We start from the raw sequence: 15295 nt of genomic DNA, 5'->3' as shown, positions 1-15295 counted from the left end.
TTGATATTATCATTCTACGTATTATATCAAATTATAAAGCTGGGGCAGACCTGCGCTCCATGACTTTTACTCAAAATATCGACGTAATATACGCCCTTTTCTGTAGAAATCATGGAAATTTTAAATTAACATTTTCCTGACGTCATTGCAAATATATGACGTCATGGCTTATAAAAATATTCAGTGCTTTGAAGTTTGCAGATATCTTCCTGTTTAAGAACATTACTTATAAATATCTCCGTTAAACTTTGACTTTTGGGGCAAATATTGGTCAATACCGCGTACTAGTATAGTCCTTTGACCTCGTGACCTTGAAGTTTGACTAATTTTACCAAAAAATTCCGAAATTTAACCATAGCCATAACCTTTCAATAGTTGGTGCTAGGGCTCTCATACTTCACTGTATTCACTGTGACAAGAACTTTTATTGGGTAAAAATGTTTTACCTTCTTAAGTTGACCTCAGAATTTAGCCCACTTTGAAAAATAACTTTGACCTTGACTATGACTTTTGAATCGCTATTGTTAGCGCTTTCATATTTCACAGGTGTATTCCTTGTGACGAGTCCTTCCTTTGAATACCAACATTTTTTACCTTGGAGTTTGACCCACTTAAAACATTTACATTGACATATCTTTTGAACCGTTCGTACTAGGGCTTTTATATTTCCTATGTGTATTTTTTGTGAGATTACCTTCCATTGAGTACCAATAAATTTGACCATTTGACGTTATCCTTGTATTTGAGAAATTTCTACCCTCACCATAAGCTGCCATACAGGGCATTAGATGTTTCAAAAACATAGCTTGTTCATTCAAACTTGGTTGATTTATCTACATTTTCTTTTCAGTTTTATCGCGATGATGGCGATTCGGCTGATCATAACTCTCCTTTCTTTGATTGATGGTGCACTCAGCAACGAACTCAAAGCACCAGCAGCGAACTTCTTGTCATACTATGATGGCAGATTTCCTCAGCAGTCAAACCCAAAAATTGGTTATGGTCCAGACTTTTTTGCACCAGGTGTAAATATAGTATATCCAAAAGACTTTGTAGTAAGACAGCCATATATGGAGTCCAGATTGAATTTGGATTTAAGACCTATCGAACATGGCATTAATTGGGGACCAGCGCTTAAAAGAGGAGGATTTGCATTCGTCGGAGCAGGCAGCGGTGGTGGAGGAGGATTTGGGGGATTCGGTGGTGGAGGATTCGGAGATGGTGGTGAAGGATTTGGTGGAGGAGGAGGAGGCGATGGAGCAGGCGGGGGATTTGGATTTGGAGGAGGAGCTGGGCTTGGTGGTGGATTTGGAGCAGGTGGTGGTGGAGGAGGAGGCGGTGGTGGAGGAGGTGGATTTGGAGCAGGTGGTGGTGGAGGAGGAGGCGGTGGAGGAGGAGGTGGATTTGGAGGCGGAGGATTTGGAGCTGGAGGAGGCGGGGGTGGCGGAGGAGGTGGTGGAGGGGGAGGAGGAGGCGGCGGTGGGGGAGGATTTGGAGCCGGAGGAGGATTTGGGGCTGGTGGCGGTGGCGGGGGTGGCGGAGGAGGAGGCGGCGGTGGCGGAGGAGGCGGTGGAGGAGGAGGAGGAGGTGGTGGTGGAGGAGGCGGTGGAGGAGGAGGAGGCGGTGGCGGAGGAGGAGGCGGCGGCGGTGGAGGAGGCGGCGGCGGCGGAGGTGCTGGTGGTGGTGGTGGTGGAGGAGGAGGCGGCGGCGGAGGTGGTGGTGGAGGAGGAGGCGGGGATGGCGGAGGTGGAGGATTTGGAGGAGGTGGAGGAGCAGGATTTGGAGGTGGTGGTGGAGGGTTTCTCTCTCCATTTTTGGCTAAATATGCAAAAGTTTTCACACCATTTGCTGAACGTGAGACACGATATGAATCGGCCATCAAAGGATTTCCCGACTTTTTTCTACCAGGTGATGAAACTGATTCGTGTTTTGCTAATTACAGAGCAGTATTCAACAGAGCATTACCAAATCTTCCTCCGTTAGTGCGATCAATTGAATATGCTCTTTCTATACCAATTCAAGTAACTCCCTTCAAACTACCTAAATCAGCACAACAGGCTTATGTTCTGGAAGATGGCTCTGGACCACTTTATATTCCATACAAAATTGCTACTTCAAGCTTCAACATTTATCTTCCCTTGAACCGTAAAACAAAAAGACTAGAATACCCTATATATCCTATTCTTACTCCATACCCAGAACTTTCCTTCAATACTAAATACAGACAATGGGTTCCTTACATACCATTCGCCCCTGACAAATACAGAGGGCCACACCAACCGTGTTATCCAATAACTCTACCTATAGATAAATATGGAACTTACGCTAGCTTCAGGTTAGCTGGTGGTGGAGGCGGAGGAGGAGGAGGCGGTGGTGGAGGAGGAGGATTTGGGGCTGGAGGAGGTGGTGGAGGAGGAGGTGGTGGAGGCGGAGGAGGTGGTGGCGGTGGAGGAGGAGGTGGCGGTGGATTTGGAGCTGGTGGAGGCGGAGGAGGTGGTGGTGGTGGAGGAGGAGGTGGCGGAGGAGGAGGTGGTGGCGGAGGAGGAGGAGGTGGCGGTGGATTTGGAGCTGGTGGAGGCGGAGGAGGTGGTGGTGGTGGAGGAGGTGGCGGAGGAGGAGGTGGTGGCGGAGGAGGAGGAGGTGGAGGTGGATTTGGAGCTGGTGGGGGCGGAGGAGGTGGTGGAGGAGGCGGAGGATTTGGAGCAGGTGGCGGAGGAGGTGGTGGTGCAGGATTTGGAGCAGGCGGAGGAGGTGGTGGAGGTTTTGGTGGAGGAGGATTCGGCAGTGCAGGAGCCGGTGGTGGTGGTTTTGGAGGAGGTGGTGCAGGATTTGGAGGAGGTGGTGGAGACGGGTTTGGTGGTTTTGGATTTGGAGGTGGATTTGGAAACATTGGTTTTGGATTTGGTGGAAAAGGTATTTCGTTTTATTATATTTTTCATTTTATGTGATATCGAATCGTATTCAAATTTTGTACTCATTCTATAATTCCAATTTTTTTTCTTTTTAGGTCCAAAAAAATATGCTTTGACGTACTGAATATCTTGATAGTAAAAAAGAAAAGGGTGAAGATTGATTGATATTTGCCAAGCTCAGAATCTTCGACTGAAAGGAGATAGTGCCCGTACATTCACTTATCTAAACTGAATTTTCACACCGCAAAAATGTGCCACCCGGGGTCTTCATTTGATGCTGGGACATGTCCCTTAGTTTTCTCCTCAGAATTGATGATTTTTAAAACTCCCTTGTGACTAGTTACAAGGGTCGTTAGTTTGATATTGTGGTTAGTTTGATATTGTGGTTTCCATGTCATCTCTGCCGCAACTCTGGAGATAGGCGACACGCATCTTGATGAATCTGTTGAACATTTATTGAAATGACTCGAGCAAATAACTGCAATCTTATCCTACCTTTAATTATATAGACCAGATTATTTAAATCACTCGTATTTTCTTCATCCAATTAGAAAAACGACGTGTCTACATATGTTTATAATTGTTTCAATATTGTGAACAGTGTTTTTTTTTTTTCAAAATATTCATCTAGTGTCCATGTAGTTTAGATAGAGTATTTAGTGTAAGGAAATTACATTTTAATAGGAAACGTACCGTATTTTGAAACACGACGATTTGTCAGAATACATGTATCACGTTTAATCATCATAGAGTACATATGTACATATACTATGTTATTTTTAAATTATAAATCATTTATATACACAAACATAAAATATGGATTTTATGTATTTTTTCCGGTCATTTTTACCGTCCTGACAAATTTTTAAACACGAAAAAGGATTGAATTTAAGCGAGCTTTAGAAGCTTTGTAAGAATATATGATACATTATATGGTAAAAAAAACAGTGTATTTGGAAGCTAAACCATATAAACTTAAATATTTTACCTGTTATTTTATTACTAGGATGTGATTTATACATTTATGTTATTTTGAAGAAATAAAAAAAATCTAAAACTTCTGTATTCTGTGTTTTCGCCAATAATTTGGTTTACCGTGTTTTAAGATGGGGGTGTGTGTAATTCATACCCCCCCAAAAAAAAACAAACAAACAAACAAACAAAAAAACATAGATATCATGCAGCTCACCTAACAATTAGCAAAAAGTTTACCAAAAAAAAAATGTAGGACAAATATTTTCAAAATCGTATTGTTACAACACATTCAAATTGTGTTCCCTTTTAAAAGTTCTGAAAAAAATCTCTGGAAAGCCTATATTATTAATTATTAATAAACGAATGAATAAATACAAAAAAAATTCATTGCAGATGGGGACAATTTGCCTAGATTGAAAAAACTTTGAAATATTCAATATTACTGCACCTTTATTTGCTTGTATTTTATTTAAATGTTGCCGACAACACCACTAACAACGTGTTTAAAATTAGTTACATACATCACATCGGCTGGATAAAAAATTATGCACCACTTTTCTGTTTGGAAAGTATATTTAAAAGAAAAGGGATTCAATAATACCTATTTTAACAGATAGTGCAAGTGAGGTAAATATCTGGGTTTTAAATCATGAAGGAAAAGACAGGAGTAATGCAAAAAATAGAAAAAGAAAACCATGCCACTCTTGACCGTTTGAAGAAAAAAAATTATGATGAAATAATTTTGAAATGTCATTTTTTTTATTTGCAAGTGATTTTCAAATAATTTCATTATCATATTTCGTATATTGCATTAAAAAAAAACATAACAAAATGTAGGGATGGATTTTTTTAATGAAATATTCTTGCAATTTTGTATCGTATATATGACGTGATATACTTCGCTGTGGGGGGAATGAGAATATATATACACATTTTTAGGTATTTATAATAAACCATATGCATGGTTGGAACATAAAGTTGTGACAATTCAATAATTATCGCTATTTTCGTCAGATAGTGAGTGATCATATACGTTTTCTCTCAAAATTGGAATTTACAAGACGTATGTGTTGAGAGCTGCTTTTAGGAGCAAAACTTATAGATGTTGTCAAAAATCTTAATATCGGAGAAAATAGTTAGCAGTTTGGAACAATTGGTGTTTGTTTCAGATATGCAGAAATGTCAGCCCCGGTCATTAAATTTATGTCCATGGCGGGAAAACTGTCATTCGACCCCTCACAACGTGTACGGCTAAAGTATCGCTGTACATAAATCTTAGCGGTCTTTGCGCTAAAGGTCACATTGTAACCCCGACTTTTTACTGGTGACACCACTGTAGGGACATCGTAAGTATATTCCTCTTTTATAGGTTTTTGGTTTTATTTATGCATCTCTAAGGAAAACAAAATTTTCTTGTATGTTTTCCCAGAAAGTTCTTCCTCATCAGGAATTCTCTTGCTTTGTAGCGTTCGGGAGTGAGAGAAATGGATGCAATAAAGACTTTATTTATCTGCCTCTCGTGCGTGGCTTTTGTCCTTTCACAACAGAAACTGGATGATCTGAATCAAGAATTTGGAGATTTTACTAGTCGTTTTGTCGGCTCGGATCTACCAGTTGCAGGGATAGGAGCTCAGCCTGTAGGAGTGTCACCGGATGGAAATTTCTTCGCGCCAGGTGTACGAGTTGCGAATTTACGTGCACCTCTTCCCGACCCCGTGCCGTTATTTCAGCCAAATTTCGGACCAGTTGGAAATGCACATGAAAGTCCACTTTTCCCGTTTGACAGTACTGGCGGCCCATTAATTAACGATGGTGTACCATTACCCTTTGGGGGAGACTTACCGTTTATACCGGATGAAACCCCCCAAAATGTTGGACCATTTCCTTCACCTCCGAGAGGCGATATTAAACGCGAACTGTTCGTTAAAGAAGAAATTGGTCGTCCTGAATTCCTTCCCGTAGGACATCATGGACCTGTTGAGCCAATTACTTCTGTTAGGGATGTAGCCGAACGATTCCGTTCGTCCTCAGTGGTAAAGTTAGTATCCGAGTCAGGTGGATCTGTTAGGGATGTAGCCGAACGATTCCGCGCTTCCCCAGTGGTACAGTTAGTATCTGAGATAGGTGGATCTGTTAGGAATGCAGCCGAACGATTCCGCTCTTCCCCATTGGTACAGTTAGTATCTCCTGGGTCTGGTGGATCTGGAAGGAGTGGATCCGAAGCACTGAAAAACATTGCCCCGTTCATAAAACCATTCACTGAAAATATTGGCAAGCGTTATGAGCCAGTGTTTAAGGAATTCCCTGAAATATTTCTGAGCGACGAAGGCAAAGATAGTTGTTTTCCCAAAATCAAAAAAATATTTGACAAAGCATACCCAAAACTTCCTAAATTGGAAAGGGCTAACCAGCCCATAAACTTGCCTATCCCCCGATATGCTAAGGAACTACCCCCAGATGTGTCGCCCACTTATGTGTCAATAGTTAACAATGGTATTGTGTATGCTCCTTACAAAATTTCCACAACACAGAATGTCATTTTCGTTCCTTTTGAAAGAAAAACAAAGAAACTGCAATATCCAGCCTTACCTATCTACATTCCCTACGTGAAGCTATCCCTAAATGTCCCCGAACAGAAGAGACAGTATTTTATATATCTTCCGTTTCAACCCGATAAGAATCGAGCTCCATCCCTAAAATGCGATCAGTCAAGTGTATTACTGCCAATCTATGGAAATCTCAAAGAATTCTTCAAAGTTGCAGCGTACAATGTGATTGGATTACAAGAGAGTCAAGGTGAGACAAAAGAACCAACTCGGGTGGACCGAGGATTTCTGTTTTATACTCAGATTGAAAGTTCTGTAAAATTCGTTGGCAAAGCATGTTTGCCGAACATTGGTTATATAAGGCCATTGTGTTTCTAACTTTAATGAGTGTTACTCATTGGCAGTCAATATGGGATATTAATTGTTTCTTTAAATAACTTGTTATTTTATATTTTCAGTAGAGAATTTATAATATTAATAAGAACCATGCATGACCCTATTTAAATGAAACATAAATCATAATAATTTTGTTCATCTTGCAATATTTATAATCATTATCTTTACCGTTATTCCTATTTATATCCTACGTTCTTTATGCCAAATTTTGCCCGTAAACATAATCGATCAAATACGTAAATAGTTTATGAGGAAAACACATTTTTATTCGGTTCTTTCCAAGGCACATAATGTAATCAGCAAGTATTATAATTTTTTATGTTCTACGTAATTGAAAAGTACTCTTCAGTAATAGAGACGGATAAAAACGGGCAGACCAAAAACAAAAAAAATTGAAATACATGATTAAATAGTTCTGTATTTTCACATTACAATATTAGGGTCAAGAAAATAACCCCCGATACTACTAGCATATACCTACAAAAAAAATGTTAAATGAAATCATACAATCCCTAGGATTACTTGTGTACAATGTATTCAATCTCCAGAAATACTTGAATGCAATTCTGCAATCAATACCTAAAAATAAGTGTACAGGTAACATGTAATACTTGTATGCAATTGTTTTTTTTAACTATTTGTTGTCTTTGGCAGAAGGTCCTAGCGCTGTGGCGGCCCCTTCGTCATTCATAATGCCCTCTGTTGGATTTAAGGGACCAACCGTGGTTCAGACAGGCCCAGTAATTGCATCAATTATTGCTGCAGGACCACCAGTTCATGCGACAGGACCACAAGTCATTGCGGCAGTGCCACCAGTTATCAAAGCGGGACCACCACTCATCGCTGCAGGTCCAAAAATCATGTCAGCCGGTCCATCACTTATTGCTTCAGGTCCACCAGTTCATGCAGTAAGACCACCAGTCATTGCATCAGGACCACAAATAATGTCAGCAGGTCAAACTATTCTTCCCGCAGGACCTTCAATAAAATCAGCTGCTTCTATAAATTTGGTCGCAAGGCCCATAATTACAGAGTCTAAACCCATCATTGAAGAACCAGTCGTTGTTGAGAAAGGTAAATAAAAAATTATCAGCTTCACAAAATTAAAGAATCTGAACATTTTATCAAAATGATGAAATACATGTACCTGTCAGTGTGCAGTCGTTGATATGAATTTTATTAAGAATAACTTTGAAAAATTAAATAACATGATAAAACATTTGTAAACATTTCATTCTTTTTCTTTGCAGAGTACCGCCCAACCGGACATCTTGCAAAATATTAGGAAGAATGAGATTTCTGACACTATCCCAGATAATCACATTATTACATTGTCGGCGAACTGCGTTTTGTTATTTATTGCTTTATTTATTGTTAAAATATATTTTACAAACACTTTTGTTATAAACATTTTTTCGAGTTTACAAACAAATGAATATAACGACATCCCAAACCACGTGAGTTTATCCCCCGGTTTTATTTCGTTGGGAGGATGATTCAATTGAGCGTGGATAGGCCGTATTGAGGAAAGCAGCTTTCCCGAGACAAACCCCGCATTGCTAGTGGCCATGGGAAAAAGGAGATCGTATTGTGATAATAGGGATTCCTTTTGGAAATTGCTCGGTCGCCATTCAAATGTTTTGTGTAATTATTTTTGCTCATTATTGATTAATCATCATTATTGTAAATTTTATTTATTGAAGGAGGTGTTGATGACAATTCTTTTATGTCTATGCATAGTAAATCTGATGGAGCTATGAAAAGTTTTTAAAAATATTTTTAAAGGCGTTTTATAGATGAATTAATTTGTTTGCAACATAATATTTTACATTGATTAAAAAAAGTTGAATGACTTTCAGTGTTCGCGTGCTTTAAAAATTTAAGATTTGTTATAGCTCAAGCAAACAAACAGACAATATTGAATTATTACCATTTGTTGTTTTGGGTTTTTTTTGCACAAAAGTTGAGATTTGAAACTGGAATGAAAAGTTAAGAAATCAAGAGCTTTGTCATCATATTATATGAAATTATTCTCGCAACAGTTTTTCTAAACGAGGGTTTCATTCGAAAGTGTATCTTCAGGGTCCGTGTTCTAAAATTTCTCATTGGTTCCTTTTTAGCTCAACTGGTCAAAGACCAGAAGAGCTATATAATTCTCTTTAGATTTTTGATTTCGATCCGGCGTCCGTCCGTCTGTCTGTCTGTAAACATTTTTTTTTCAAAATGCTACTCCAAAAACAGTTTTGCTCTTATTGCAATGTAATGTGGCATGCAAGGAGACTACTCTGAGATACATAATTGTCTTGTTTTTTTAAAACTTTTTTTTATTTTGATGATTGGTATTGTCATGGTAACTAAAGCTGAAAATACTGTAAAAATTTATTAAAAGCTACTCCTACAGCTGTAGTCTTATTGCAATATCTTGTCACAAAAAGAGACTCAATCAAGGATCATTATTCTATTTATTGCTGTTGTAAAGTTTCAAGTTCCAACTGCTACTTTTCTCTTCATTTAAAATTGTTGAAAGTTCAAACCAGTAGAGCTTCAGTCTCAACAGAGGCTTTTGGTTTAAATAACATTGATTTGTTTTGCTGTAAACTTGACTGTTTTACTATATTAAAGATTTCTTATTTTTATTAGCCATTCTCCCGGACAAAAATTCGATTGTAGATAATTTATACTATCTGCCCCTGGCAAAAATTCGAATGCAGATAATTCAGATTACACCTTTAATGATGATAAAATAAGATTTTTGTGGCTTCAGAGATGCGAGCGAGTCAAATGTCAAAAATGATTTGTTAAAAGTGACAGAAAGTACTCACAAACAACGGACGGACAGATAAGCAGAAAAAGACAGGGAGCTACAATGCAAAACTTCTCCAGCTTGTTGGTCTGAAAAAAATGGGATGTTAGGGTTTTTTTTCATTTTTTATTTTGTTTGTTTGGGTTTGTTTTTTTGTTTTGTTTTGTTTTTTTGTTTTTTTTTTCAGACCAATCAGCAAGCTACAGATCAACAACTAGGGTTTAAATGAAAAAGTACAATTGTCATAAATGTATATATTTACTTTTATCATCAGAGATTATATAAATATTGCATATAGTTGAGTGTAGCATTGAAAATTTTCATGCCAAGAAAACCACAAGAAAACCATTGTCAGCCGAGGCGCAGCTGAGGTTGACAATGGTTTTCGAGGGGTGAAAATTTTCAATGTTACACTCAACTACATGCAATATTTATTATACTGAATGTTTTATACAAATACATATAACAGTGAACGTGCGCGCATAAATTCTGCGCAGTCGCTATTTTTTGGAATATCACCCGTCGTCAAGCAATGTTGACTGTTGCTACGCTGAAGGGCGTGGCTTCATTATTCAGCGGGTAATAGTGTTTTTTAACAAATGTTTCTCGACCAATCGGATTCAACTAATTTACATGAAAGTATAATATTAAATATTATTTTCCACTAAAAACTAACATTTTAAATAATAGTCTTACAATTCTAATAAAATTTATTGCCACAACTGTAGTCTTCTTGATCATGGAGGTTCAAGTTACATGCAGTATATTTTTTTTTGACAGCCCACATTGATTTAATTAATCTTTGGTAGAAAAAAAAAAACAACTAATTACATATGCAGTTTTGCGGAACACTATCGGGGCATTTTATTAGGATATAAATATTGCTGTTGTTCTCTCTCAGATCACGTTCTCATACACATTGTATTTTGCTGACATAACAAATCCATTATCACTACTACCACCTCACAATGATCTTGGGGATATTTTTGAATTTTTTTACTCTGTGTTTGCTACTTACATTTGTTTCAAGATTAAAGTGTTTGCAGTGGACATATTTTCCACACTACCCTGTATCTGAATATCTGGATCCAAGATTTCTTCATCAGAAAGACATAAATGCCACTTCCGGTTCAATCCAGTCAATCGCATTTTACCCCCAACTTCCGGGATTTCCTGTAATATCTCTGCCAGACAATGCAAGGGACAGTTGTTTCCCAAGAATAAAAGCCGCATTTGACCGAGCGTTTCCGGAAATACCCAGGGCAAACCTAAGGACTTCTGATAGTGTAGGTGCTCAACCCAACCCTCGCTTCCTCTCTCAGTTACCAGCGTCCGTACAACCAGTGTATGCAAGGGAAACGGGACCAAACTTTGTTCCTTACAAACTCCCAACTAGCCAATTCCCAATGTATGTTGCTCTCGACAGGGAAACAAATCGACTGCTTTATCCCCAGCTTAAAGTTTTGCTTCCATATGCAAAATTAGCAACCACACAATGGCCATATGGAAGAAAATATGTCATTTACCTTCCATTCCAGCCAGATCCTTTCCGGAACTCTTCATGTGGAGAACCCATTTATATTCCTTTTCCGAGTAGAGATGGAGAATTTTTTATTTATCGCCAATATTCTTTGGATACGACGCAGGCAAATAAACACTTTGGAGGAAGCACATCGATTTCGTCCTATCTTGGTACAATGAAGCACTGACTGTTAGTACCCTAGAATCGACCTCCAAAATACCACTTTACTATATTTCAAGTAAGTTTCCGTTTTCAGATCAGTTCACTCAGATCCTAAGTTTATTCTTTTTCCAAGATTTTCCACGGTGATTAAAAACATTATTTGACAAACCTCTGACTTCTTTATTCCGTAGCCGAGATTGTAGAAGTGTGAATACGGAAAAAATCTCGCATATTTCTGCAACTTAACCTTCTGTTTGTAACTCAATGAATGTGAAAAAAAGAGTGACAGGTTTCCAGCTTACCAACCTGGATTTACTCACATCTGCCATTGGACAACGGAGTGTACGTTTGGTTTTAGAGCAGTCTTGTGAAATAGAATATTGTTACATTGAAGTTTTCAATTTAAGAAATTCCTAATTATCTAGATTGTTATCGATGAAATATGAGAAGATAACGAATAATATTTAAGCTCAAAAGCCCATTCAAGCAGTACAAATCAGGAGCAGAGCAAACGCGGACAGGCATCCCCTGCCGAACGGTCACACCTAACGTGTGCTTCTCGTCATGATCGTGAAATAACGGGAAAATCCGTCAACAATTCACTGTGTTAATAATGGCCTAACAATTCGTATAAAAAAAAATGTCAGCATTCTATCTAATGATAATTTGTATTTGCTGATAATGTCTTTGTATCGACCATATAGCTAACGAAATGACGACTTAAGACGAGACTGCTGATATTCTTGTTTCATCAACTTGTTTGTAAATATTTACCTCTTTTTAGGAATTGTTCATTTGTAGAGCATGCTCTTGCGTATCGAATCAACTGAGATATATAAACTCCGTATAGTAGTGTAACAGTAAACATTTTCCTTTAAAACTTATTAATTAAACTTAGTTTTTTCCCTGCACTTTTAGTCAATCCATATTAACCATTATTCCCAAATCCAAATTAAAAGCTATTTTCTATATATATATGAAAAAGGTCTATTATTTTATTAATGTAGTTTATTACAAAAAGTAGTGTTAGTAAATGTTGTATTGGCAAAAAAAAAAACCCAATCAAACAAACAAGAACTTCTGCAAAGACAAAAGTCAGCATTTTATACAATAGGACAGAATAAATCACGTAGGCTCGAAACTCCCACAAGGCGAGATAGAAATACTAATTTATTGCTGCTTACTTTAAGCTGGTTATGGCGACCAATAAAACACGGTTAAATTGTTTTATTTGAAAGATTTGATTGACGACAATGCGTTCCTGTTGATCTACTTTTTTTTAGTATGAAAGGATTTACAGCAATTCTGTACTTGCATTTAAGACAAAAAATTTTTGCAAAATACCAATGAACTGAACATGAGAACCAAAAAGTAACGTCATAATAATACTTGCAGGGCAAAGTATTGTATGCAATTTCAAGACAAATATCATAATAAATGGGGTTATTTGCATTTGAACTTTTTAGGGATTCTGAAGGCAGTTATGGATCACCATAATTATTGTTAAATAGACCCTCAACAGTAATGAATCTTATAATGACTTTCTTTTATTTTCAGATCATGGGACTTTTGGATATTAATGATACTGCCTAAAAAAAAAGGGGGGGGAAGAAATATTAGCAATTTTATGGAATTGCATCTCAATTGATTTTTTAAATTTTTGAAAATATTATTACATGTAGTTTATTTTAAATCATATGTCAAAATGTTAAAGTTGATAAAGAATAAAGCAATGGAAATATTCATGTTCTCCATCGTTTGTTATTTGGCGGTTTGTTGCCTTGCCTATGTCAGTATTGATCTTCAGGTGTCTACTGATACTGACTGATTTCCATATAGTTACTTGTACTATTAAGTTTTTGTTATGTACTAGCATTCTTAACCTGAACTAGGGTTCCTCTGGCTTTAACTAACCTTGCTTTAATTTCCTTGTTAGCACCGCCATCTGATGTCACTACAAACTTCAGATATGCAAAGTATCACACACACCTTCTATATCTTGTCCATTCAGCTGTATTTTGGGAATTTTTTTCATTCAGGGGCATTATACATCTGTTTTTTAAAGTTGCTGTTTAAACTATTTTTGCTGACTTTTTTGTACCTTGGATGATTTTCTTTGTGACTCCGGATGAGATAGTGGGACCTGGTCATCTGCAAAACCTAAGTCTAGATTGCTGAGAAGAGTTCATCCGATGCCTGTGTTATCTGCCTTACTCATGATTTCACTAAAACAAAACTCATGTGTGAAGAACTACTAAAGGAACATTTCAATTCTGCATAGAATAAAAACCTTAAATATAATTTAAGATATCATTTATTGTTTGGGAAAACAATCATAAATTCGCCTAATTATTGATCTTTACATTATTAAACTGCTCTCGACATTGAAATTGAAATATTTCATTTTGCTATAAAAAGTAAATGTAGATAAAATTACCGTTATAATTTAATGGCATTCTTGAATAATTAAATTGATTCCTAACTTCCAAATTGTTAACATGATAATTACAATTTTTTTCATCTTTTATACTTTTTCCAAACCTAAGAATCCCCATTTTTTTGTAGATTTACAGTTCCCCTCCTTTATGTAGCTATAAAGTGAGTTTGAAATTTTGTTTCATTTTTCAACTGAATCTACAATTTGAACGTTATGATCTGCCCAATAATTAAAAACAAATTAATAATTTGAAGTTCAATTGAAACTCGACCATTTTCAATAAAATATCTTCCAATATAATTCAGATACATTGAGAATAATATTGGAGATAATGTTCCCCCTTGTAGAACACCAGCTGAGTTACGAAATGTATCCTTCAACATTCCCTCATATTTTATACAAGCTCTATCATTCTTATATAGATACTTGATAATACATAAAAAATTTTCTAGTATATCCTTTGCTTGTAAATTGAACATAACTTGTATCTGTTAAATAAATCAAAAACATTTGAATCTACAAAGCGACAGTTTATTTCTTTTTATTTCTCAGGTTAATGCTCTACTTAATGAATTTTGTAGAATGAAACATATGGAGATAACGAACAATAATAAAGATCAAAGTCCATAAAATAATACAAAAGAGGAGCAGAGCAAACACAGACCTCCAAAACATCAGAGGTGGGTTCTAAGCCATGTAGGAATGATCATCCCCTGTCCACCCGCCGTGTGCTCCTTGTCATGATCGGGAAATAACGAGAAAAAAAAACGTCCTCAATTCAGTGTTTTTAAAATAAGGGACTAACAATTAGTATGAAAAACGCCTGTCAGCATTTCACTCAATGATAAATTGTTTTTGCCGACAAGGTCATTGCATCGATTAATATTGCGTCAACTGTACTAAAATTTGGCTTAAAATCAAAATGAGCGTCCTTCATAATCTTAATTTAACAATATATTTTTTCAAAACACACGTAAACAGTTTTGTTTAAAAATTTCAAGCCGCATTAGAAAAATATGAATTATAATCAGAACTACTCAGTATATCCGATTGAAACCAAAAAAAAAAGGAGCAATAGTAATGTGTCTGAATAATTCATGATTTATAGCTAAATTCGCGATACTTTATGGAAATAATCATTAATGTCTTCTTTTTCGCGCCAGGTACACCTCTCTCGTTATCATAAACCGCTGTAATTGACATGTGGTCAAACCGGAACTGCACGATTTTGTCAGGTAGAAGGTTTGTATGACATGCTCACATTTGCTCATACATGTATACATTTTGAATACAAATGTATGTCTGATTCTAACAAAGAATTGTGGGGAAAATTACTGGTAGACATTTCAATTTGATAAAGTGTATTTAGTTTAATAAACCTACCCAAATACTAAGTATAAATTTATATATACATATGGTTTTGAAATCTAAGCAGGAAAGAAAGATTATACCACAAAGTAGAAATTTATTTGGACCTAGTGATTAAAAATAATGTAATACTTCCCCGAAAAAGGAAGTGTCCAATTTGTTTAACTTATATCA

At 36.7% G+C, this 15295-nt stretch overlaps 3 protein-coding genes across 3 annotated transcripts; all 3 read left to right on the top strand.

Annotated features, from left to right (window-relative positions):
* Nucleotides 1-1110: 1110 nt before the first annotated feature.
* Nucleotides 1111-3028, top strand: LOC134272877 (uncharacterized protein CG45076-like). Its single transcript, XM_062755046.1, has 3 exons — nt 1111-1854; nt 2341-2913; nt 3008-3028. Exons 1-3 carry the CDS (start codon nt 1111-1113, stop codon nt 3026-3028), a joined length of 1338 nt encoding a protein of 445 aa, XP_062611030.1.
* Nucleotides 3029-5350: 2322 nt separating this feature from the next.
* Nucleotides 5351-8523, top strand: LOC134272873 (uncharacterized). Its single transcript, XM_062755042.1, has 3 exons — nt 5351-6683; nt 7484-7903; nt 8080-8523. Exons 1-3 carry the CDS (start codon nt 5372-5374, stop codon nt 8112-8114), a joined length of 1767 nt encoding a protein of 588 aa, XP_062611026.1. The 5' UTR covers nt 5351-5371; the 3' UTR covers nt 8115-8523.
* A 1932-nt stretch (nt 8524-10455) lies between these two features.
* Nucleotides 10456-11486, top strand: LOC134272872 (uncharacterized). The gene has a single exon (XM_062755041.1). The coding sequence runs from the start codon at nt 10601-10603 to the stop codon at nt 11339-11341; it is 741 nt and encodes a 246-aa protein (XP_062611025.1). The 5' UTR covers nt 10456-10600; the 3' UTR covers nt 11342-11486.
* Nucleotides 11487-15295: the final 3809 nt, after the last annotated feature.

This window comes from Saccostrea cucullata, unplaced genomic scaffold, assembly GCF_032062105.1.
Source record: "Saccostrea cucullata isolate Sc308-1 unplaced genomic scaffold, CSIRO_AGI_Scuc_v1 ctg154, whole genome shotgun sequence".
Classification (NCBI taxonomy): domain Eukaryota; kingdom Metazoa; phylum Mollusca; class Bivalvia; order Ostreida; family Ostreidae; genus Saccostrea; species Saccostrea cuccullata.
Note: the sequence above shows the minus strand (reverse complement) of the source record. Positions and strands in the feature narration are given on the sequence as shown.

Coding starts and splice junctions, on each gene's coding strand:
- LOC134272872 (XM_062755041.1), top strand. CDS start 10,601: ATGATCTTGGGGATATTTTTGAATTTTTTTACTCTGTGTTTGCTACTT.
- LOC134272873 (XM_062755042.1), top strand. CDS start 5,372: ATGGATGCAATAAAGACTTTATTTATCTGCCTCTCGTGCGTGGCTTTT. Junction 6,684..7,483: donor TGGATTACAAGAGAGTCAAG/GTGAGACAAAAG, acceptor TGTCTTTGGCAG/AAGGTCCTAGCGCTGTGGCG. Junction 7,904..8,079: donor ACCAGTCGTTGTTGAGAAAG/GTAAATAAAAAA, acceptor TTTTCTTTGCAG/AGTACCGCCCAACCGGACAT.
- LOC134272877 (XM_062755046.1), top strand. CDS start 1,111: ATGGCATTAATTGGGGACCAGCGCTTAAAAGAGGAGGATTTGCATTCG. Junction 1,855..2,340: donor TTTCACACCATTTGCTGAAC/GTGAGACACGAT, acceptor GCTTCAGGTTAG/CTGGTGGTGGAGGCGGAGGA. Junction 2,914..3,007: donor TTTTGGATTTGGTGGAAAAG/GTATTTCGTTTT, acceptor TTTTCTTTTTAG/GTCCAAAAAAATATGCTTTG.